At 41.4% G+C, this 26703-nt stretch overlaps 1 protein-coding gene across 4 annotated transcripts in view; it reads left to right on the top strand.

Moving 5' to 3' along the window:
- The first annotated feature begins 1445 nt into the window (after window positions 1-1445).
- The window catches only part of bicd1a (BICD cargo adaptor 1a), a 94751-nt gene continuing 69493 nt past the window's right edge, over window positions 1446-26703 (top strand). For 3 of the 4 annotated variants that reach the window (XM_036977953.2, XM_036977956.2, XM_036977931.2), the window contains exon 1: window positions 1479-2230. In XM_036977953.2, coding sequence (XP_036833848.2) covers window positions 2015-2230 — 216 coding nt within the window. In that variant the 5' untranslated portion in view covers window positions 1479-2014. Of the gene's footprint in view, window positions 2231-26703 lie in introns of all 4 variants that reach the window. The other variant, XM_036977938.2, reaches the window with a different exon arrangement.

The following is a 26703-nucleotide window of genomic DNA, read 5'->3' on the forward strand; positions in this document are numbered from 1 at the left end:
TTGGCTGTGCTGCTCATGCATTGAATCTGCTCCTTAAGGACTTCATGGCACTGAAAACAATGAATACACTCTACAAGAGAGCCATGGAAATGGTTAGGTATGTGAAGGGTAATCAAGTTATAGCAGCAATCTACCTCACCAAGCAAAGTGAAAAGAATAAGAGCACCACATTGAAGCTGCCCCAGCAACACCTGTTGGGGTGGTGTCATCGTGGTCATCGTGTTTGACAGTCTTCTGGAGGGGAAGGAGTCTCTCCAACCCTTGTAAGGTGTTGGGACTGCTGTTAAGACAGCTTTATGTAGGCCCTAACAGTTTGTTAGTGCAATTTATGTATTGTTTAGTGTTGTATTGTGTTGTGTAGTGTCTTTGCTGACATGCATCCAAATTATATTTTTTTTGTTTGCAACACCAAGATTGACATGCTAAAATCGCCACTACTTACAACCTCTGCTACAATAAGACCTATGACTCCAGAGAAGTGACATAATATATATGTGCATATATCCCTAGTTGATTTTGGCTGCCAACATTAATTACTTTAAGCTACAAATGCAGTTGTAAAACACAATTATTTTCTGTAGTCTATCTTGAGTTTAGAAAATGGATCCCTGTTTATGGGTGTATGAAATGGCAGGCTACATTTGCGCAGTGATTGACATGTGGTTGTGCTTGTGCGGGGGTCACAAGTTGTATACCACTCCTTTTTGAGGATAGGGGGTCAAACAATTTGAAGACCACTGGGATAGCTGATAGTGGCAAAGAATTGGGTTGGAAAATGGTAACCTACAGTATTTCTTACAATCTTCTATTATGACTGGAATTGACTGGAATTGTGTTATTCCCGTTATGTGCCGCATTTATTCCACTTCAAAATAGTTTCGCAAAATACTATACTCATCAGGTTGTGCTGCTTTCCCCTCTTGTAATAATTGCTCAACGAGTATGTGACCGCAGTTGCGGGAAAAAAACATTATTTGGGTGCCTTTTTTTTAGCTTGTGCATGGCCCTGTCATGCAGTAGTGGAAATAACAGCATTGTTATACTGTATGAGACAACAGGAGAAACCATGGCTCTGGTCAAAATTAATGCACTATATGGGGCCAAAATGGTGCCACTTTAGATTTGTCCAACATGTCCTTGTAGCCCTACATACCTCATCACATACACATCCAGACAGCAGCATAAAAAGAGGGGCAAATAGTCATATGTAGCCATATGATTATCTGTTCAGGCATCGTATGGCTTGGGGGTAAAAACGGTTGAGAATACTTTTTGTCCTAGACTTGGCACTCTGGTACCGCTTGCCATGCGGTAGTAGAGAGAACAGTCTATGACTTGGGTGTCTGTGGTCCTTGACAATTTTTCGGCCCGGTTTTCTCAGGTACACAGCAGGCAGGAGGCGGGGCGACACGGTGTGCTAACTAACTAGCAAGCTAGCATACAGTGTCACTAACTAGCAAGTTAGTTATTTAGAACACAGTCTCGCTCCAGCCTCCCGCCTGCTGTACTAGTGGGAAACGGGGGCGACGGGTAGACTGTTCAATGAAGGAAACAATGGGATGCTCGAGGGTTGCAGGAACAAATTGCGGGCGCAGTAGTACACTATTGGGCTGCGATCACACAGTATTGGAGATGCGCCGACGTGTAATGACGTCACGGGAGAACGGATGGAAGCAATTTCGTGGACCACTTTGCCTCATAATAATCGAGAGATGGCGTCCTGTACCCAGTGAATAAGCAAAAATTATCTTAAAGAATTGACGAAAAGATACTCTAATGGCATTTATCATTAGGCTACGAACACTGTTGAAGTAGGCTAATAATAACAATAATATTTCACTGATAGAAAGAGCATTTATTTTGGTGCTGTTCTGCAATAGCCTATTCCACCTGGTTTCCCCAGATTTAACAGGGGGTGGGTTCCGCGGCGTTTGTTTCAGCATCCTCCAGCCTCCGCCTCTGTGTAGGCTATCCAACGCGAGGACGGCGAAACTGGAGACAGGGAGAGAGGGCGATGGCTGCCGGTGGAGGATGCGGGGAGACTGTGGATCAGTACCGGGCGGAGGTCGAGCGGCTCACCCAGGAACTTGCGGATGCGAACAGAGAGAAGATCAGGGCGGCAGAATGCGGTCTTGTTGTGTTGGAAGAGAACCAGACTTTGAAGCAGCAGTATGCCGATTTGGAATCGGAGCAGGAGACGTTGAAGCAGGAGTTGGAACAATTACAAGAGGTAGGCTAGTATACAGTATGCTAGAGGATGCAGCCTTTCCCCAATCTATTCCAGATAAATTATATTATGTACAGCTCAATCACCAAACCTATTATTAGATCATATTAGGTTACACGAAATGGCAAGACAGGGCCCCTACAAGCATATTTACGTTTGGGTGAGCTTATTGCCATATGTTTTGTAAATTTATTTGACATGATCCACACATTATTTGTATGGAAAAGGTGTGTGTGTGTGTGGGTTCGTAGTCCACTTTTTGCATCTTACTTTGCATGAGCTCTGTCATTTATCTCTTGGTGAAGTACATATGTCCTGTGCAGTCATGGAGTAATGAATTATGTTAACTGCTGTCTGTGTCAGAGACTGAGGTGATTTCCCTATTCTCCCATCCTCTCAATGTGGGTGGCTCCTGTCCCTAAGTGCATTGGACACACACACAAACTGCAGGCATTGTTTAAACTAGTCCCTTTCTAATGCAAATGTCACCCTTCACAAAGCAAATATGCAATGCATCACAGTAAAGTTAGCCGTTTAGTCATTGTTTGAGTGCATGGGGTCAGTTGTCATTCAGACTGTTTTGGTGGGACTGTAAAGATCTGCTCAAGAGATGAGGTATGTACAAGAGTAAATGAAGGAATGCTTTGGTAATTGGAGCTTCAGAGCTGCTGTCTACTATGGTTTGTGTGGTGGCTCACTTGCCTATTGATCCAAGTGTCACGTTAAGCATTTTCATGAAGAATCTGTGAAGTGTCTGGATAGGTCCCTGGATCCACTTCCACAACACTGCTGGGCCAGCTCTTTTTCTAAAATTTCATTTCTAAAGTAATTGTAACTGTAAAGAATATCATAAACTCCATAGGTATTGATTTTGTCTGCCCCCACTTGCTAGGGTTTGAAAAATGTATTCGGTCAAACATGCATAAAGCAAAAGGGAAGAGCAGATGCTGACAGAGCTCAAAGTTCAAGGTCATTATGGATGTGGAGAACCTATAGTGCTATTGGGAGCAGAGACAAGAGTCTAGAACGGTTGACGTGGGAAGGGAGATGGGCAATAATGGCAGTTTGATATGGATTAAATTCCCTTTGCAAAGCAGCCCAGTTCTATATCAGATTTAAACCAGTGTCATCTTTTACATTACAGTGCATGGGTACCAACGACCTAGTCTTAGTTATCAAGATGTATTTTACTGTCCTGAATCTATAACCCGTTTAACTCTGCACTTAGCCCTGGGCTAAGAGAGCTCTTAGCATCAGCTTTTCAGAGACAGCCGATGACAGAGTTCCATTGTAACCTCATTTGAATATTCATTAAGCTTAGCACTGGGCGAAGAAAGTTTATATTTTACACATTGACAATCTAGTTTTAGAGGTTCCTAATTTTATATAATTGTGGAATTTCACACATTGGTTTAATGTATGTCATAATTTTTTTTATTCCCCAAAGCCAGTACTATGAAACAAAGATAAATTATATAAAGAATGATAGTAAAAAGCTTTGGAGCACCTTAAATTACATTTTGGGCAAAAAGGCAAACTCAGCTCCATCATTCATTGAATTAGATGGCTCATTCATCATAAAACACACTGATATTGCCAGCTAGAAGATTAGGAAACGTAGGCATAACATGCCAGCAACAAACACCTAACCCACACATCCAAGTAAAGCTGACCAAATTATGAAAGACACGCCTTTTTGAATTCCACAAAGTGAGTGTGGAAGAGGTGAAAAAATGATTGTTGTCTAGTAACAATGACAAGCCACCTGGGTCTGACAACTTGGATCGAAAATGACTGAGGACGATATTGGCACTTCTATTTGCCATCTCTTTAATCTAAGTGTTTAAGAAATGTTTGGCCTCAGGCCTGGAGGGGAGCAAAGTTCATTCCGCTACTGTCATGCCCTGACCATAGTTTGCTTTGTATGTTTATATGTTTTGTTTGGTCAGGGTGTGATCTGACTGGGCATTCTATGTTGTATGTCTAGTTTGTCTGTTTCTGTGTTTGGCCTGATATGGTTCTCAATCAGAGGCAGGTGTTAGTCATTGTCTCTGATTGGGAACCATATTTCGGTAGCCTGTTTTGTCGTTGTGGGTCTATGTTATGTTGCTTGTTAGCACAGTGTTTCATTAGCGTCACGGTTGTCACTTTGTTGTTTTGTAGTGTTCAGTTTTTCCATTAAAATGACGAACACTTACCACGCCGCATCTTGGTCCGATCCTTACTCCTATTCAGACAAAGAGGAGGAAATCTCCCGTGACAGCTACCCATGAATTAAAAAGCACCCTTTACTGGCTCAAATAGTTGACCAACCAGCCTGTTAGCAAATGTTAGTAAACTTTTGGAAAAAATGGTGTTTGACCAGATACAATGCTATTTTACAGTAAATAAATTAACACTACTTTCACAAATGACTGATGATTGGCTGAGAGAAATTGATAATAAAAATATTGTTTGAGCTGTTTTGTTACTCTTCAGTGCGGCTTTTGACATTATCGATCATAGTATGCTGCTGGAAATATGTATATGTTATGGCTATATCGTGGATTGAGACTTACCTGTCTAACAGAACACAGAGGGTGGGTGTTCTTTAATGGTTGCCTCCAACATAATCCAGGTAGAATCAGGCATCCCCTAGGGCAGCTGTCTAGGCCCCTTTACTTTTTTTCAATCTTTACTAATGACCTGCCACTGGCTCTGAGTAAATCCTGTGTGTCTATGTATACAGATGACTCAACACTTTACACGTCAGCTACTACAGCGTGTGAAATCACTGCAACACTAAACAAAGAGCTCAATGCGCACATTGCAGTTTCTCTAGAGATAAATCAGATCCAGCCTGAACTGTGCGATGTAGTAGGGAGTTGTAGTTTCCAACAGGCCAATATTCTACATAGTTTAGCGCATAAAACGTGGTAATTAACTACAGTGACTGATAGTTGTTATTTATTCAGCAGTCATAAAAGTATGCCTTATTTGCTTTGAAGAACTACAAAATATGGATTTTGTCAAACAGCATATGCAGCAGTTCTATAGAGATTAGAGAAGGACTTTGAATGAAATAATGGCAACACTTTACTTGGCATCCAGTGTCATAACACTTTATGACACGGGCATAACCATGTCATATGTCATAACAGCTGACATAACCTGTCATAATATGGTCCTAACACTGTCATGACCCATATATGTATCCCTGTTGTGACATATATTGCGTTCTTGAATGGCTCGTTATGGCACCTACATAAGTGTCAAACCCCAGATTTATTCAAGTTAGTTTTTCCCTGCCAAGTAGTTTCCTTTCTATTGAAAGTTTGTTTCTTAAATCCTTTGTTGTTGTTGTATTGAATTATTTCCAGTCATGTTTTTTTCATCATATTTAAAATAACTTGTAGAAAATACACTTTATGACACTGTCATGAAGCATTATTACCATCATAATCATAACAGTTTTCAGCTGTGCTAACATAACTGCAAAAGGGTTTTCTAATGATCAATTAGCCTTTTAACATGATAAACTTGGATTAGCTAACACAACGTATCATTGGAACACAGGAGTGATAGTTGCTAATAATGGGCCTCTGTAGGCCTATGTAGATATTCCATAAAAAATCAGCTGTTTCCAGCTACAATAGTCATTTACAACATTGACAATGTCTACACTGTATTTATGATCAATTTGATGTTATTTTAATGGACCAAAAAATGTTTTCTAAGTGAGATTTCTAAGTGACCTTAAACTTTTGAACGGTAGTGTATATTATTTATGTAAAGATAAGATTAAATCAAGAATCGTCTGATGGGTGACAATATTAGCCTGTCACTTATTAATGATTTATTATCACTTGTGAATGATGTCCAGCAGAAGAAACAATGCCTTTTTTTGCGTCTTTTTCAAATCATAGTCGCACACCTCATGTAGCCTAGCCCATAGGCCTATACGTTTTAATAAGGTTTGAATCACAACTAAATTGGCCAAATAACTTAAGCACAATAATCTGCTTTACAAGGGGTGTAGAGCCTAACTGGCATACATAAGCAGCGTGTGAATTTCACCATAAAAAAATGCATCTTTATAATAAAAGCATTACATGCATAATTGCATTTGCAGTCACTTTTGATAATGGTGTTTTCCATTAATGGAACATTTGCACTTATAGCCTACTGCCCATGTGCGCATTGCTGCGCTTATGTGAAGAAATAGACCAATAGTTTATCAACATTTTAAGCTAAACGTTCTGATCTGTTGTGTCATGGTGTAAAAAAGTTTTTTTGATGCTAATAGATCCTAATATTTTAGGATCTATCGCATCCCACAACTATCCCAGACTATGTTTGGAATATTTATTTCTCTCACAAAATAGAATAATATGTCAACTTTTGTACTATGGGGGATAGTAGATTGACATAGACTAGTGCTTTTACTGTTCGTTAGGCCTACTCATGTTGTTGGCCGAGGTAAAGTAAATTGAATTGAATTGAAAAAGCGGATTTTCTTTAGGGCGCATTACTGCCACACAAAGGGGATGCCGCTGTGAAATTCTAGACATTATCAAGTGCTTGTCAAATTGTGAATGAGTGACTGATGTAGTGTGTAAAGCCTGCGCAAAAAAACAGAGCAGAGCTCATGCCTTTCAAGCGACGTTTTTCAAATCATCATTAGGAGTTGCATCATGCAGCCTTACAATGTATTAAAAATCGAAACATATAGACCAACATTTGGAGAACAACTAAAGGTCAGTATCAGTGGTGATGTGTGTGGAAGCCAGGAGATGCTAAATGTGTTTAATTTAATTAAAGGTCAATTGCTGTGACACTGACAGTTATTTGCTTGACAATCACAGACTGATGGAATTTCGGTGACCACCACAGCCCTAGTCATGACAGTGTCATGACCATATAATAACAGGTTGTGACAAGTTATGTCAACTGCTATGACATATTATGACATGGTTATGACCGTGTCATAACGTGTTATGACGCTGGGTGTCAAGTAAATTGTTACCGAAATGGTAAAGTCATCAAATCAAATAAATGTAATATACAGAACAACTGAAATATTTTATGAAGGTAATGTGAATAAATGATGGTTAATAAGTGATAAGCAGTAATGGGCAGTCACTACCATCGTGGGAATTGTATTCATTGTTTTATTCAGTGTTGTTACAGCATTCAACCCACATAATGGATAGTGCATTTCATGATTAAAAAAAATAATTGAACCGAAACCGAACCGACCTCAAAAAGCATTAAATCGCTCAGCACTATAAATTATACATGCATCATGGTTACATTCGTGTGCATTTTTGGGTTGTACAGTATGTGTTCTGCTTTACTAGTTGGACATCAAAGGATGGCATGAATAGTGTTTTGCTTTGACTAACACTCCAATTGCAGAAGTATTATTTGGGCCTCCTGTTGAATTTCTAATTCATGCTTGTTATTCAGATTGAACTAATATTGAATTTCAAAGCCTTTTTTTGGGAGTATACTGTCTGATGTTTGTACTATATGAGTGTGTTTGTGTTTATGCCACTCTTTCATCTGAGTGAAATAAAGAGACATACCAATGCCTAGCAGCTCTCCACCACAACTGACCTCAGTCTGTTATGGATCCTTTATCGAGTGATGATGTGTGGGATGACGAGGCAGAGCAACAGAGGAAGATGGAGAGAGAAAGAGAAAGAGAGAGAGAGAGAGAGAGAGAGAGAGGGAAGAATGACCCACAGTGATTAAATAGAGACATGGGAAGTAGTTCACCAGACACAGTGCTCCCTGACAACACTGTCTGATGTACACCAGCTCCATATCCTAAATCCTCACTGTGTAAGATAGCAATGCCCATTTTCAGTTGTACCCCTCCGCCTCCAATGCTACACTGCTTAATCTGAGTCATCCTCTGCTGTGCCTCTGCCCTGGCTAGGCTCCCACACACTATATCTCATTCTGTATCTAGACCTGTGTGGAACTCTGTTTTTCTGCCTACATGCTGACTGATAAATACCACTGGCATGTTGTCGAATTGTACTTTAATGCTATTCTTGAATGGCGTTTTACTACTTTTTCAGTATAGGGCCTCTGTCCCTGCTGGTCCCTCCCTACCGTGTAGTAGTAGCAGCAGCAAGTGTTTTTTTGTAACCCTGCCTGGCTGTCTCAGAGTCTACGGTATAGCCTAACAGAGGACACATCAACACTGGAGGTGATATAACATCCCAGGAGGATAACCTGTGCTGTTTCCCTCCTCTCTCTCTCATGTCTTTCTATGAATATTAAACAGAGAAATGGAGCGCGTGGAGCCCGTCGTACCAATAATAACACTCTCACCTTCCTTTGCCTCTGAATTGTCTGTGCCTGTCCTTAACATGCAGGGAACTGCAAATGGAAATTGGAATTGTTTGCTGGATGGAGTGGCGAGCAGTTGCAATCCCACAGCCATTGTTTATCCTGATGGAATAGATCAACACTATTGGAATTGTACGTTACACATTCATTCTTCCTTCTTTATTTTACATTTTTATTTCCTTCGGGGGAACAGTTGCGGTATAGTTTTGACCCTGACAAAGTTAATTTCCTGTTTGTCAGGGGCAGGTGTGGAGTCATTTTAATGAGGATGAGCCCGGATGAAAAAAGCTAAACTCACAGTGCATTAGGCTGGGTTTCTCCACTGTTGGTGTCTATAAAGCTCTGCTCCACACAGACTTAGTTCTTAACTGACTTGCCTAGTTAAATAAAGGTTACAGAAAACTGTGCTCTGGTCCATCCATTAACAAGAAGTAGATGTAAAGTCTGCTTATTGATTTAGACATGGAATAATGATTTATGTTTATTCTGACCCAAGCACGGTTGTGTAACAATAGCCAGTGTTGACTTAGCCTTGCGGTCCCTGCACACGTATGCACAGTGACCACAGCATTCTGGCCTGGTTGGGGGCCCTGGCCAGATTTGAGCTGTCCTGAGTTGGCAGGGCCTTATCATGGAGGGGCCCCTATAGTGATGTGTCTGTCTCAGAGAGTAGGTCAGTCAGAGCAGAGGGCTCAGCCTCACCAGCCCCCACTGTGCTAGAGAGCTGCTGTTGCATTCCACACATTGACACATTCCTATGGACAACCAGCATGACTCAAGAGTGAACCCATACCTGGGGAATGACATCGGCTAACGTGATGTCGCTAATGACACGTCGGTAATGACGCGTTGGTTTTGACGTTATGGTAATGCCATAAAAACACTAATGAGTATGTCTTTGGGAAGACCAAACCAACACAGGGCTCATGTTGTGGAACCTTAAGTCTCAATGTCAGTAGCCTACTGTATATTTATGATTATAATTTAGATATATTTTAGTGCTCTCCACAGACATCTGCTTAATGGTTGTTGTTCTGTACTTGAAGGACAGCGCAGAAATAGGCTGTTTTACTATATGTGCTTGTTACACATATGTTACAGCCAGGAAGCCTCTAGCATTACTCTTATGGGTGACTCCCCAGTAACTATACAGTATATGGGTTGTAGGTTGTGGGTTGTCAATATTTTACCCACTGGCCAGTGTTTTAGTGACAGGCCCGTCTCCAGGGCTGCAGATGGATTCCTCTCCACAGTGATGGTGCCCATATTACTCTCCAGTTCTGTCTCCTTACTGCAGTCTCTGGGTAGAGGATTGACCTATCAGAGAGAACTAGTGGAGGGAAGAAAACATCATAACAGCAGCATATTATTAAGAGCTGTACAGCCAGGGATGTGTGCTCATGTGGATATGATTACTCCATCAGCAAGTCAACCGGGCCAAACATCATCTGCAGATAGACTTGACAGTACAGTAGAGCAGATCACATACACAGGCTTCAATTAAGAAATGCTTTTGAAACAGATTAATAGGCATCGACGTGTAGTGTACAACCCACCTAGACATGGCCGCCTATTCCTAGACACTGTCACATGTAGGATGGAACCCATCGTTTTGTCTCTATGCTGTCTCACACGTTCAGGTCTGACGTGTGGCTGATGTCTGAGGAGCACAGCCCTAGCAGGTCACAATACAGTATGTTTTCAAGGCTTTAATAGTTGAGAAATGTCATAGGTTCAATGTGCCACAACTCATTCCCGTCAAGGATTTGAAGAGCACACTGTTTTGCGAACGCAGTGTCTCAGAAGTCACCTTGTTTGCCATGCATACGGTCTAATATTTCAGAGGAGTGTACGATTCAATGATAAGAGTAAAACCCAACTTAAGATACATTTCTCCATAAAAGATTGCCAAGCATGGTCTTCCTTAGATAAGGAGTTACTGTAAATCTAAGGCTTTAATGGTAAGAACTGATATCTGAGGCAAAAATATGACTCCTTTTACTATTGTAGGGAGGAGAGATTTTTCTAGAATAGTTCAGTTGTGAAGCTGAGGAGCAGAATGCCATGTTAAGCATGGATGATTCGTGGTTGCGCTTGGTGGTGGGCATAGTAACCATCTGTACATACTGTAGTTATGTTCTTAGACAGCCAGGCTCTCTGGGCCTGTAGTTTGAGTGTGTTGGAACTGCATGGTCCTTGACTGTGCCTTTCACAAAATGAATTATAGAGCCCATAGGAAGACCAGCTCAAAGTCACATTAGTTAGCAGGCTGGAGCTAGAGAACTTCAGAGAACAAGATATTTCTTCATAATTTACTGTGGACTTTTATAACCCCTTGTCTCCACTCAACTGTACAGTCTTCAAAATCTGGTTGATCAACATTGGTGAATCCAGATTGTTTGCTAAGTGAAGATCTGACTGAATGTGCTCTCAGTTTGAGAGTTCAAATGCAGGTTGTGGCAGGTGGATAGAGAATTGAAAAGTTAGTGAATGGGTGAAAAGAAAAAGAGTCCTGCATAATGGAGAAGTATACTTAACCCTACTTTGCTGTGCTGAATCTGCCTACTGCAGTTGAATAAGTGATTAAAAAGGAGTGGGGTAGAGGAGAGCTTCCCCACTGTCCCAACAGAGGACATGTGGCAGTAAATGTGAGGATGTGGCAGCCTTTTCTGTGAGGAGAGAAAGGAGAGATGCATTACAGGCTTTATTACCCTGCTCTCCTCCTCCTTCCTGACATCAGCATGGGGGGAATTGATACATGAGGAGACCCCCTCCCCCCTGCTAAGTCTCTCACCTCTCCCCTGCAACTCATTCCTTCCTTAGGTCAGTTGCCCCCCTGGAGAGAGGAAGGGGGAGAAATATGCATTTATTTTATACCTGAGATGCATTGTGTTGGGCTGCTTAATTAATGATGTGCAGTATGTGGCAGTGTTCATTTCAAACACCTATTTTTCAGTGGCAATTGACTAGACGATAACTGACTAAAATAGACCCAGAAAAAACTAAGTTAACAAAAAAAAAATGTCATTTCGGTTGACGAAAACGATACGTGACAACATTTTCTCTGTAACTAAGATCTGACTAGTCAAAGGTTTTTGGACATGTTGAGAGCTATTCAGTCATATTAGTTTGGTCCAATCAAACGCATGCATGATATTATCAGAATTGTAAGGCTTTCTCATTGCAGCGTTGCAATGCTGTTATTGATGTAAAATAAATGCCCAGGTCATTCACGAGTCACCTCTCTGCCCGTCAACCGTTTTCCATCAGGCAGCAACAAATACTGTATGTAAATAAGGCACACGCCATGGCTACTCTCCCAGTGGTAAAATCTCCCAGGAGAAAAAGGGCCGACGTTTGAAGCCACTATACTTATGTCGATTAAAACAAGAATGAATGTAACGTTTCCACTGGAGAAGTCAGCGTTTGCACCCACAAGTTGACGGGACAAAATGCTACCAATATATACACACACACACACACACACACACACACACACAAACACAAACACAAACACAAACACAAACAAACAATCAGGTAATAACAGATTGATAATGCTAGCTAGTTAGTTTGCTGCAGCCTATCAGATCTGTACTTATGACAGAACTTTGATTACAATATAGCTACACAATGTCAAGGGGTGTGATTTTTAATCTGCTGCAGAGCAATGTGTTCTTCTGCCAAGTTGGCTGTTGGGAAGAGAATCATACGATAGGATGTTGTGCAGAAAAATCTGTTTGTAGGACAACACATGGAAGTCAGACATTTATGTGTACTATATGTTAATGTATTATATGTTAATGAGGAAATACAAATGTGATGTGACTAAAATGTAATGGTACTTAGTTAACAAAAATGGCCCAATGTTTTTTGTCATTTTTACAATAACTATACTAAATCATTATTCAAATGACAAAAATGTGACTAATACTGGTATGGGGAGAAACATGCGCTCGTAGTCCACAAAACTCAATCAGCGATTTAATGCGATTTCTTCAAAATGGATGGCAACAGCTATTGACTGAAAGCCACCAATGCATGACGTGGTGAAACAAGATCATGTAGTAATTGTGTTTCAGCCTCCCTTTGTCTGGTGCCTGTCTGACACAGGGATCATCTGAGCCAGACTTCAGTATGGAAGTCACATGCTGTAGGTTGATCCAGGGCTTGGAGGTCTCATTGCCTTGTAGTTATTTTTTTTTTATTGCAGAAAGACCAGTATACATACATACAAGAAGTATTCAAACAAACAATGATAACATATGCTTGGGGGTACAACAAATTACAGACTATACAAAGACCTTAAAAGAAACACATATTGTTCTTATTAGAAGAATGTTGAATGGTTTTAATGTATTGCTCAAATTCCTTATAGAAAACACGGAAGAGTTTTTTTATTAGTGAATTTACATTTATGAATATTACATTTTGTTGTTAGCACAATTATTCTTATTATGGTTAAGGAAACCGAGCAGCACATTCTCCCATAAAAATAAAAAAAAGTCATGAAGAATTTGAACAATTACAAAACTATGAATATCTTTCCATCATTTTTTTTTTCCAAAATAAATGCAAAACCCTTTTCTGGATGCTCAACACAAAAAGTACAATTAATGTTAATGTCTTTTTGGAGTTTCTTCTGGTAAAGATTCGCAAGGTAATACTTATGGATCATTCTGAAAGAGATCTCTTTGAATTTGTTAAAAAGCAGGTATTTGTGTGGTAATAACCAGACTTTTTCCCAACAGATATTATTGACAAATATAATCCAGTAAATTGTGACATAAGGAATGGAAACAATATCCCTTTGAAATAAAGCACGTATACATCTGTTGTTCTGAGGGAGCAAGGAGAACCACATTTTTCCTATTGGTGAGTCAACTGTATTAAGCCAGGGTTGATTAAGAAGGTGAGGTCTGGTTACACCTCTGAACAACATGAGAGTTCCAGATGGAATAGCATCAACGACTATGGCAAACTCTCTAGGTGTAACAGGGATATTGTAGAGATAAAAATTCCTCATAATTGAGTAACAATCCTTCTGCATTAAAAAGTTGACTCACCGGCAGGATATGATTATTGAAACAGTTCTTTAAAAATTTAAACTTGTTTCTATACAAAATATTATTCCAAATGAAATACCTATGCGGGGAAAACAATGTTTATATATTAATGACACGCTAAGAATACCTGTCTATGAGAAGCAGATCATTTTTGTAGGAATCTTATCAATGTTATAGTTACAAAGTAACATAAAATTGAAGCCACCAAAATGGGGGAAGATCTAATGAGGGATGAAATTCCAAATTGATGTTGGATTCTTTAAGAAATGTTTAGCCCAATTTATCTTAAAGGTATTATTCAAAGTAGGAAAATCAAAAACATTAGTCCACCATATTCATGTGTTCATAATGACAGATTTCCTAATATAATGTGTTTTTTCCAGATGAAGTTGAAAAGCAGCTGGTCAACCGCTTTACATATTTTGTTGTCAAGATGTAAGGACTGGGCTGCATAAGTAAGTCTGGAGATATCTTCAGCTTTAGAAAGCAATACTCAACCTTTCAAGGAAGCAAGTTTTTTTTTTTTTTCATTACAGTTTTTTTCGATTGCTAAACGACAGTGGGCACAACTGGAGTCACATGTGCAAAACTCTAACTACAGTCTGCACTACCAACAGTCACCTGAGCTAAACAGTTCACATCACCTGCAAAACTCATTCCAAGCAACACAACTCTTAACACATGGCTCAAAACACGCTCAGTGCAGCCAAGCACTATGCACAACCCTCACTGAGATAACACACACTGTCACTCAGAACACACAGAGAGTAAAAACACTAGCATCAAACACCAATACAGAAAATACAAACTTTTCATCTTTACAGTTTGAACAATTTCAGTGACTTCATACAAAGTAATAATTTCTTCAAAGAAAAGAGTGGCATTCTTTCACATGATTTATTACATTTTTTAGAACATAACAATTCTTTAAGGTAAATGAAAATTAGCAGTTTGCTTCAATAGTCTGTAGTAATTTACGGAATTACAGTAATGAGAAAAAAAATTAACTAAAAGTACATACTGTAATTCGAACAAATAATTGAGGGGCTAATCCTGCCTCTCTCTAGCATCAGGCCACAGGTTTTCTTCAACATCACATCTAATGTTTTCTCTTGCCATGCACCTGGGGAAGAACCTTCTGGAGTGCCTTATCCATCCCTGGCAGTCCTCTGGACTCGTGTCCTCACATCCGGCACGCATGGCTTCCAAAAGAGACATTTGGTCATGTGGGTGGTGACCAAACACTTTCCACCTCCAGGCAGAGAAAAACTCCTCTATTGGGTTGAGGAAGGGTGAATATGCAGGCAGGTACAAAACCATAAATCTGTGATGTGCTGCCAACCAATCTGTGACAGCTGCAGAGTGGTGAAAAGCAACGTTATCGCAAACTATGACAAAAACTTGGGGGTTTCTTACTGGCTCCCCCTGTTCTGCTGGCACTAGCTGAGCATAGAGCTGTTATAGGAAAGCTATAAGCCTTTCTGTGTTGTATGGGCCAATGAGTGGTGTGTTGAGAAGCAAACCATCATTGGCCATTGCAGCACACATGGTGATATTTCCCCCCCTTTGGCCTGGAACCTCCACAGTGGCCCTTTGACCTATAACATTCCTTCCTCTGCGCCGTGTTTTGGCAAGGTTAAATCCAGCTTCATCGATAAATACAAATGAATGTGGTCTTTCCAGTGCTTCCACCTCCATTACTCTCTGAAAAACAGTAAGTGCACAGTTTTACTGTAGAAATGCTAGTGTTTTTTTTTTACTGTAAATATTTTGTATAGCTGTGTACGTAACCTCAGACGTCTTACCTGGACATATTGGTATCTTTGCTCTTTTACCCGTTCACTGTTTCTCTCGAACGGTACAGTGTATAACTGTTTCATTGTAACTTGGTGTTTCTTTAGGACTCGAGCAATAGTTGTTGTGCTGACAGAATTAACATTTTCAAATATATCATTATCAGCCAGCACTCTATCTTGAATTTCCCGCAGTTTTATTGCATTGTTGTCAACAACGATGTCAACAATAGCATTTTCCTGCGCATCTGAAAATATTTTTCCTCTTCCCCCTGTTGGGGGCAGCCTTTGGGTCCTGTTGTAAAAATATATTTTACAGTCAAACTTACTGTAATATATATCTGTGTAAATATTCTATAATTGCAATACAAAATAGATTCCTGTAATGTTTTCATTTACTGTAAGGATGTAACTCTCACCTGTTTGCATGATGGAAAATTTGCATTACAGATGCCACTGTGGATCTTTGCAGATTGGGTTGCACCCTCAACCCTGCCTCTCTCAATGAGAGACCATGGTTCACGACATGGTCTATACGTGTAGCCCTTATTTCATCTGAAATAACAGCTCTTTGTCTTCTTTGTCTTCCTCCACGCCTCCGCCCTCTCCCTGCCACCCTTCTCCCTCCACGAACCCATCTTCCTTGTTCTATTTCCAAAATGAGTCTTTCTGAGCTCTACCTATATATACTGTAATATGTGTGTGTGTTCACTAACAAGTCTAAAACAAGACACCTGCTTAGCCTTTCAGCTGAAATTGCAATCAGCAGTGTTTGAAAGGCACAAGGCTGAAGTCTATTCCGTTTTGAATGTGTGGTTCACAGTTTTGACAGCAGTGTGTTAGCATTTGAACAAAGTGCTGTAAATCCACAGTGTTGTGCAGGTTGTGGTTAAAGTCATGGGATAAGTGTGTAGAGTTTTGAAAACTGTGTTCAAGCAATGAAAAACGAACTAGAGTTTGGTCCACATGAACTGCTGCTGTGCAGACTGTAGTTAGAGTTTTGCACATGTGACTCCAGTTGTGTCCACTGTCGTTTAGCAATCGAAAAAAACTGTAATAGCTAGGAAATTTAATGAGCATCTTTCCTGTTAATCCTTAGATATGGAAATCCCAATGTATGTTACTTTTTCATTGACTAGAATTTTGCATATAGAGGGTATCACACAGTTTTTAATAGCAAACAATTCACACTTATTAAGGTTTAGGCAAAGACCAGATGCTTTGGAAAAAATATTTATCACATCGACTGCCCTAGGAATCTAGTCAGCATCTTTCAAAAAGAGGGTGGTGTCATCTGCAAGCTGACTTATGATAATATCTCTGTCAGCAATAGAGATCAATTTTATATCGCTGGATTTAACAGAACTTGTAAGAAGTTGGGTGTCAAGCAGGAAGAGGTAAGGTGAAATTGGGCAACCTTGTCTAATTCCTCTTTTCAAATCAAATCTTGAATTGCCATGCTTTAATTTAATGGAACTGTTCCCATTCATATAAAGAGTTTTAGTAGTACTACAAAATAATTCCCCAAAACCAAATTTCTCAAGGGAGAGAAATAGAAACTCATGTTACACTGTATCAAAGGCTTTATAAATGTCTAAGAAGACAATACATCTATAAAATCTTCGAAGATTAGATCAGAATAGTCAATAAGGTCTAACACCAGTCGGATATTATTAGATATACACTACCGTTCAAAAGTTTGGGGTCACTTAGAAATGTCCTTGTTTTTGAAAGAAAATCACATTTTTAGTCCATTAATTAAAATAACATCAAATTGATCAGAAATACAGTGTAGACATTGTTGTAAATGACTATTGTAGCTGGAAACCGCTGATTTTTAATTGAATATCTACATAGGCATACAAAGGCCTATTATTAGCAACCATCACTCCTGTTTTCCAATGGCACGTTGTGTTAGCTAATCCAAGTTTATAATTTTAAAAGGCTAATTGATCATTAGAAACCATTTTGCAATTATGTTAGCACAGCTGAAAACTGTTGTTCTGATTAAAGAAGCAATAAAACTGACCTTCTTTAGTCTAGTTGAGTATCTGAAGCATCAGCATTTGAGAGTTCGATTACAGGCTCAAAATGGCCAGAAACAAAAAAACTTTCTTCTGAAACTCGTCGGTCTATTCTTGTTCTGAGAAATGAAGGCTATTCCATGTGAGACAACATGTCATTGGAACACAGGAGTGATGGTTGCTGATAATAGACCTCTGAACGCCTTTGTAGATATTAAATTCTTATTTTAAATCTGCCGTTTCCAGCTCAACAAATGTGGTATGGATCTGCTATTTTCTTTACTTTTGAACCGGAACCCCCAACAGAAGCTAGCCAGCTAACTAGCTACTAGCTAGTGGTCATCAGCTTTAGCCCGGACAACTCTCGCCAGTCTGCGCAGCAAGACTCAAACCAGAGCAAATCGGACTTATTTTTCTCCATATCTCCGGATTCCTACCGCAAGCTCTGAACCTTTTCACCTGGATCATCGCAACTAGCAAGCTGCTATCCGAGTGGCCACTCCTGGCTAACGTCTCTGTCCCAAAGCAAGAACCAATTAGCCTTGAGCTAGCCTTTGCTAGGCCCATCTCCCAGCTAGCCGAAGAGGTCCATCAGCCACTCCTTGGGCAACAATACCTATTTTGCCAATTGTCCTGGACCCCTTTTACTGCGACACGGAGTCCCGCCGACCCATCACGACTGGACTACCAACGTAATTCGGCCGAGGGTTTTTTTCAACTGGCTCCTCCGTCGCGACGTCCCCTGAATGCCCATCTACTAGCCCATCGGCTCGTCCCTAAGTTTGTTTTATTCACAGCTTTAGCACACTCTGCCAACCCGGATATCCTAGCCGTGTCTGAATCCTAGCTTAGGAAGACCACCAAAAACCCTGAACTTTACATCCCTAACTATAACATTTTCCGACAAGATAGAACTGCCAAAGGGGGTGGAGTTGCAATCTACTGCAGAGATAGCCTGCAGAGTTCTGTCTTACTATCCAGGTCTGTACCCAAACAATTTGAACTTCTACTTCTAAAAATCCACCTTTCCAGAAACAAGTCTCTCACCGATTTCGCTTGCTATAGACCACCTTCTGACCCTAGCTGTGCCCTGGACACCATATGTGAATTAATTGCCCCCCATCTATCTTCAGAGCTCGTGCTGTTAGGTGACCTAAACTGGGACATGCTTAACACCCCGGCCATCCTACAATCTAAACTTGATGCCCTCAATCTCACACAAATTATCAATGAACCTACCAGGTACAACCCCAAATCCGTAAACACTGGCACCCTAATAGATAGCATCCTAACCAACATGCCCTCCAAATACACCTCTGCTGTCTTCAACCAGGATCTCAGCGATCACTGCCTCATTGCCTGAGTCCGAAATGGGTCTGCGGTCAAACGACCAGCCCATCTCTGTCAAACGCTCCCTAAAACACTTCAGTGAGCAGGCCTTTCTAATCGACCTGGCCCGGGTATCCTGGAAGGATATTGACCTCATTCCATCAGTACAGGATGCCTGGTTATTCTTTGAAAGTGGTTTCCTCACCATCTTAAATAAGCATGCCCCATTCAAAAAAGGTAGAACCAGGAACAGATATAGCCCTTGGTTCACTCCAGACCTGACTGCCCTTGACCAGCACAAAAACATCCTGTGGCATACTGCATTAGCATCAAATAACCCCCGCGATATGCAACTTTTCAGGGAAGTTAGGAACCAATATACACAGGCAGTTAGGAAAGCAAAAGCAAAAGCTAGCTTTTTCAAACAGAAATTTGCATCTTGTAGCACAAACTCCAAAACGTTCTGGGACACTGTAAAGTCCATGGAGAATAAGAGCACCTCCTCCCAGATGCCCACTGCACTGAGGCTAGGAAACACTGTCACCACCGATAAATCCGCAATAATTGAGAACTTCAATAAGCATTTTTCTACGGCTGGCCATGCTTTCCACCTGGCTACCCCTACCCCGGTCAACAGCCCTGCACCCCCCACAGCAACTTGCCCAAGCCTCCCCATTTCTCCTTCACCCAAATCCAGATAGCTGATGTTCTGAAAGAGCTGCAAAAATCTGGACCCCTACAAATCAGCCGGACTAGACAATCTGGACTCTCTCTTTCTAAAATTATCCGCCAAAATTGTTGCAACCCCTATTACTTGCCTGTTCAACCTCCCTTTCGTATCATCTGAGATGCCCAAAGATTGAAGAGGGGTAGCTTTCCAAAGGGGGAGACACTCTAGACCCAAACTGCTACAGACCTATATCTAGCCTACCCTGCCTTTCTAAGGTCTTCGAAAGCCAAGTTAACAAACAGATCACCGACCATTTCGAATCCCACCGTACCTTCTCCACTATGCAATCTGGTTTCCGAGCTGGCCATGGGTGCACCTCAGCCATGCTCAAGGTCCTAAACGATGACATAACATAAGAGATGATACTGTGCAGGTGTATTCATCGACCTGGCCAAGGATTTCGACTCTGTCAATCACCACATTCTTATCGGCAGACTCAACAGCCTTGGTTTCTCAAATGACTGCCTCGCCTCGTTCACCATCTACTTCTCAGACAGAGTTCAGTGAGTCAAATCAGAGGGCCTGTTGAGACCTCTGGCAGTCTCTATGGGGGTGCCACAGGGTTCAATCCTCGGGCCGACCCTTTTCTCTGTATACATCAATGATGTCGCTCTTGCAGCTGGTGGATTCTCTGATCTAGCTCTATGCAGACAACACCATTCTGTATACTTCTGGCCCTTCTTTGGACACTGTGTTAACCTCTCTGGGATATGTGGGACGGTAGCGTCCCACCTGGCCAAAAGCCAGGGAAAATGCAGAGCGGCAAATTCAAATTACTATAAAAATCACACTTTCATGAAATCACACATGCAAGATAGCAAATTAAAGCTACACGTGTTGTGAATCCAGCCAACATGTCAGATTTCAAAAAGGCTTTTCGACGAAAGCAAACAATGCTATTATCTGAGGATAGCACCTCCGTAAACAAAGAGAGAGAAGCATATTTCAACCCTGCAGGCGTGACACAAAACGCAGAAATAAAAATATAATTCATGCCTTACCTTTGACGAGCTTCTGTTGTTGGCACTCCAATATGTCCCATAAACATCACAAATGGTCCTTTTGTTCGATTAATTCCGTCGATATATATCCAAAATGTCCATTTATTTGGCGCGTTTGATCCAGAAAAACGCTGGTTCCAACCGCACAATGTGACTTCAAAATATCTCAAAAGTTACCTGTAAACTTTGCCAAAACATTTCAAACTACTTTTGTAATACAACTTTAGGTATTTTTTTACGTAAATAATAATCAATCAAATTCAAGACGGGATGATCTTTGTTCAATACAGGAGGAAAACAAACTGTAGCTAGCTTTCTGGTCATGCGCCTCTATCTAACAGTACACTTCAAGTGACCCTCGTTCAAGATGGCCGTACGTCTTCATTACACAGAGGGAAAACCTCAACCAATTTCTAAAAACTGTTGACATCCAATGGAAGTGATAGGAACTGCAAGAAGGTCCCTTAGAAATCTGGATTCCCAATGAAAACGTATTGAAAAGAGAGTGACCTCAAAAAAAAATCTGAATGGTTTGTCCTCGGTGTTTCGCCTGCTAAATAAGTTATGTTATACTCACAGACATGATTCAAAACAGTTTTAGAAACTTCAGAGTGTTTTCTATCCAAATCTACTAATAATATGCATATCTTATCTTCTGGGGATGAGTAGCAGGCAGTTGAATTTGGGCATGCATTTCATGTGAAAATACTGCCCCATGTCACCAAGAAGTTAACCAACCCCCAGACGAGCTTCAATGCCATACAACTCTCCTTCCATGGCCTCCAACTGCTCTTAAATGCAAGTAAAACTAAATGCATGCTCTTCAACCAAACGCTGCCCAAACCGGCCCGCCGTCCAGCATCACTACTCTGGATGGTTCTGACTTAGAATATGTAGACAACTACCTAGTTGTCTGGTTAGACTGTAAACTCTCCTTCCAGACTCACATTAAGCATCTCCACAATTAAATCTAGAATCGGCTTCCTATTTCACAACAATGTATCCTTCACTCATGCTGCCAAACATACTCTCGTAAAACTGACTATCCTACCGATCCTTGACTTTGGCGATGTCATTTACAAAATAGCCTCCAACACTCTACTCAGCGAATTGGATGCAGTCTATCACAGTGCCATCCGTTTTGTCACCAAAGCCCCAATACTACCCACCACTGCGACCTGTATACTCTCGTTGGCTGGCCCTCACTTCATATTCGTCGCCAAACCCACTGGCTCCAGGTAATCTATAAGTCTTTGATAGGTAAAGCCCTGCCTTATCTCAGCTCACTGGTCACCATAGCAGCACCCACACATAGCACACACTCCAGCAGGTACATTTCACTGGTCACCCCAAAAGACAATTCCTCCTTCGGCCGCCTTTCCTTCCAGTTCTCTGCTGCCAATTACTGGAACGAACTGCAAAAAATCACTGAAGCTGGAGACTCATATCTCCCTCACTAACTTTAAGCACCAGCTGTCAGAGCAGCTCACAGATCACTCCACCTGTACATAGCCCATCTGTAAATAGGCCATCCAACTACCTCATCCCCATAATGTTATTGATTTTATTTATTTTGCTCCTTTGCACCCCAATATCTCTACTTGCACACTCATCTTCTGCACATCTATCACTCCAGTGTTTCTCCAGTGTAATTATTTTGCCACTATGGCCTATTTATTGCCTTACCTCCCTTATCCTCCCTCATTTGCACACACTGTACATATACTTTTTCAATTGTATTATTGTCTGTATGTTTGTTTATTCCATGTGTAACTGTGTTGTTGTTTGTGTCGCACTGCTTTATCTTGGCCAGGTCGCAGTTGTAAATGAGAACTTGTTGTCAACTAGTCTACATGGTTAAAGAAAGGTGAAAAAAGTAGGGAACTTAGGGAACTTGTTTAGAACTTAGGGAACTTGGTTAGCCAATGGAGAATACGCTTTTCCAAAGATTCAAGTAACTGATCATTTTTAAGTTTGGAATTGTACCTATAAATGTTGGTAATAATAATAATGTTATTGTTACAGTTGATAACAAGACAAAGAAAGTGACCAGTCATAGTGCAAAATACTTCAATTGAAATGATTCTTTAGAGTGATGAAAACGGGCCTCCCGGGTGGCGCAGTGGTTAAGGGCGCTGTACTGCAGCGCCAGCTGTGCCATCAGAGTCCTGGGTTCGCGCCCAGGCTCTGTCGTAACCGGCGCGACCGGGAGGTCCGTGGGGCGACGCACAATTGGCCTAGCGTCGCCCGGGTTAGGGAGGGCTTGGTCAGTAGGGGTGTCCTTGTCTCATCGCGCACCAGCGACTCCTGTGGCGGGCTGGGCGCAGTGTACGCTAGCCAAGGTGGCCAGGTGCACAGTGTTTCCTCCGGCGCATTGGTGCGGCTGGCTTCCGGGTTGGATGTGCGCTGTGTTAAAGAAGCAGCGGCTTGGTTGGTTGTGTATCGGAGGACGCATGACTTTCAACCTTCGTCTCTCCCGAGCCCGTACGGGAGTTGTAGCGATGAGACAAGATAGTAGCTACTTACACAATTGGATACTACGAAATTGGGGAGAAAAAGGGGGTAAAATTCAAAAAAAAAAAAAAAAAAAAAAAAGTGAGTGATGAAAACCATGAGAGAGCCATACATAATTTCCCCACTGAGATCTCCAGAAGTTGACATCGGTAGAAACTGAAAAAACGGAAAAAATCTGTTTTAAGGTGTTTGGAAATAAAAAAAATAAGGCTTTGCGCTTTACATTATTTCTTAACCCCCTAGCATAGAGTGAAACTATAGACAACGACAAAGTGAAATATAGAACAGAAAGTACTATGAGCTAAACAACATTCACAAATCGAGTAAGAATGAAAAGAAAGCATATACTGTAGATATAAATTATTGAGTGAGAATAGTTTAGCGTAACAAAGATAACTGTCAGAACAAGAAACAACAAAGAGCTTGCTCACTGCCTATACTGCAGGTAAAAATATCATAAGTTAGAGAACAAGTAAAATAGTAAATATCCATTACTCCAGTAGTTTTGTGCAGTCAGAACGAAAGTTAAATTACTTAGAGCCGAGAGTGGTATCTGCTCACATCAGAGGTAGCTATTTACTGTAGGTAGCCTTATGTTGGCCACCAGGCACAGTCTATGACAGTCACACATTTGCCGCACAGTCTCCCCATCTGCCTCGGGAACTCTATACAGTCTCAGATTCCACCGTCTTGAGTAGCTTTCGAGTTCCGCGATTGTTCTTTGGCATAAGTTAATCTTTCCCTCCTCCTTTTCGACACGCTTTTCAATGTGAGTGACCTTAACATCCTTGATTTCCATGTATGCGAAGTCAACTGTTTTTTTTAAGCTCTCGATTTTCATTGCGTTGTTGCTGGCCATTTACCCTATGGCATCGGACCTTGTATTGATGAGCCTGGAAAGAGTGGCGATAACATCATTATTGGCAGCAGCATCAGGGCCCAGATCTAACATGCCTTTCTTGGAAGCTGGAGGTTTGCTTGGGGTTATAGGCAAAGAAGGAAAATCCTCGTCTGACACGGTAAGTGTCATAGAGTCTGTCAGACCAGTATAGTTGTGGCAGTTGTCAATCAAAGCATTTGCCTCCTGTGTAACAACATTGGATGATGGCGGAGCATTGCTAGCTGAGGAGGTAGCCATAAGATTTTTCTTTCTGTCAGCACGCTGTGACATTTTGGAAAATATCATCTTAAATCATCAATAACCTGGTGTTTTTAGCAATCAAAGTATTAATTTGGTAGTTCAAAATAATGCACTTTTCATTATCTTTCAAAAGTTGCCATGCAGAGCTCGGTAGGAAGCGTGTGCTCAAGCTGCCACCTTGTAGTTTAGTGGAGGTATAGTGGAGGACCTGTAATCTCATCAGAAGTGGCCAGGGTTTAGCATAAAATAAGCATACAGATAAGATACCGTCTGCCCTTGTGTTCGGCCTGTGGCGTTTGGATTGACTGTGTGGGGGGGTTGGGTGATTGGACTGTGGAAATAATATGAAGGGAGAGGGACGTGACATGGGCGTGTGTGGTTGTGTGTGTGTTATGACTGTATACAGATGGGTGGATGATGGAATTGACCGGTCATGCTCCACAAAAAGTGATCTTGAGGGTTTTTTCAGGCCTTTGTTGCAGTGTGGACATTGTGACAGTGTTGACTCTGGAGAGGGGAGTGGGCCGCAGGCACCATACACAATAGTAGGAGACGTGGGGCCTGCAGATGGAGAGATAATGACTTGGCATTTAAAAATAGGGAATAAATGTGATAACTGATGCACATGGGGTAGAAAGCTTACTTACCCTTTAGGCCATATAAAGTTGAACAAATTGAGCAAGTGAAGAAAATTTGAAAAGGGGCATTTCATCTAATCTGTACATTTTTCTGTGAGGGTTTGATCAACTTTGACCTTCATCAGATAAAGCAAATCAGTCTTGTCATCATGTTGTCAGCGGGGCCTCTTAAAGTCTAACGTTATATCCTGTATATTTAGTGTATTTGTATATTAATATATCTGTGATTTTTGTGTCCTCCCTTGTGATTCTCGCATGAGTAAGTCAAGATCTAATGCTGGCCCATGGGAGCATGCCGGGGGAGCTTCCAGGAGACTAGCTTACTTGCTGCAGTGAAATTATTTTGGAAAAGGAACTGGACTCCCGTGCCGGTAGGCTTCTGTATTGGTTATAGAGCCCTACTTCAGCTGTTTGTGCTGGGCAATTTCACAGTGACAGAATATTGACCACATTTTTTCACTTTAAAATGTATGCCAAACAAAAAACATTGATCTCACATGCATTTTTCAGTGATATTTGCCTCAAAGCGAGCTTAGAGGTAGTTTAGCTCGTCTGGTAGGCTCTTTTCACTGGGCAGCTCTCGGCTGTGCTTCCCTTTGTAGCCTGTAATGGTTTGCAAGCCCTGCCACATCCGACGAGCGTCAGAGCCGGTGTAGTATGATTCGATCTTAGTCCTGTATTGATGCTTTGCCTGTTTGATGGGTCAATGGAGAGCATAGCGGGATTTCTTATAAGTTTCCGGGTTAGAGTCCCGCTCCTTGAAAGCGGCAGCTCTAACCTTTAGCTCAGTGCGGATGTTGCCTGTAATCCATGGCTTCTGGTTTGGGTATGTACGTACGGTTATTGTGGGGATGACGTCATCGATACACTTATTGATGAAACCAATGACTGAGGTGGTGTACTCCTCAATGCCATCAGAGGAATCCTGGAATATATTCCAGTCTGTGCTAGCAAAACAGTCCTGTAGTTTAGCATCTGCTTCATTTGACCACTTTTTTATTGATCTTGTCACTGGTGCTTCCTGCTTTAATTATTGCTTGTAAGCAGGAATCGGGAGGATAGAATTATGGTCAGATTTGCCAAATGTAGGGCGAGGGAGAGCTTTGTATCTGTCTCTGTGTGTGGAGTAAAGTTGGTCCAGAGTTTTTTCCCCCTCTGGTTGCACATTTGACATGCTGATAGAAATGAGGTAAAATGGATTTAAGTCCCCGGCTACTAGGAGTGCTGCCTCTGGGTGAGCGTTTTCTTGTTTGCTTATGGCGTAATACAGCTTATTCAATGCTGTTTTAGTGCCAGCCTCTGACTATGGTGGTATGTAAACAGCTATGAAAAATACAGTTGAAAACTCTGTAGGTAGGTAGTGTGGTCTACAGTTTATCATGAGATACTCTACCTCAGACGAGCAATAGCTCGAGACTTCGTTAGATGTCGTGCAGCTGTTATTTACAAAAATGCATGGTCCGCCACCCCTGGTCTTACCAGACGCCGCTGTTCTATCCTGCCGGTGCAGCGTATAACCAGACAGCTTTATGTTGATAGTGTCGTCGTTCAGCCACGTATCTGTGAAGCATAAGATATTACAGTTTTGAATGTCCCGTTGGTAGTTTAATCTTCCACGTAGGTCATCTATTTTATTGTCCAAAGATTAAACGTTTGCTAGCAGAATGGAAGGAAGTGGGGGTTTATTCGATCACCTACAAATTCTTAGAAGGCAGCCCGCCCTCCGGACCCTATTTCTCCGCCTCCTCTTCACGCAAATCACGGGAATCTGGGCCTGTTCCCGAGAAAGCAGTATATCGTTCGCGTCGGCCTCGTCAGACTCGTTAAAAGAAAAAAAATATTCTGCCAGTCTGTGGTGAGTCATCGCAGTCCTGATGTCCAGAAGTTATTTTCGATCAGAA

The sequence above is a fragment of the Oncorhynchus mykiss genome, chromosome 1 (assembly GCF_057628025.1).
Source record: "Oncorhynchus mykiss isolate SJ-2025 chromosome 1, ASM5762802v1, whole genome shotgun sequence".
NCBI lineage: Eukaryota > Metazoa > Chordata > Actinopteri > Salmoniformes > Salmonidae > Oncorhynchus > Oncorhynchus mykiss.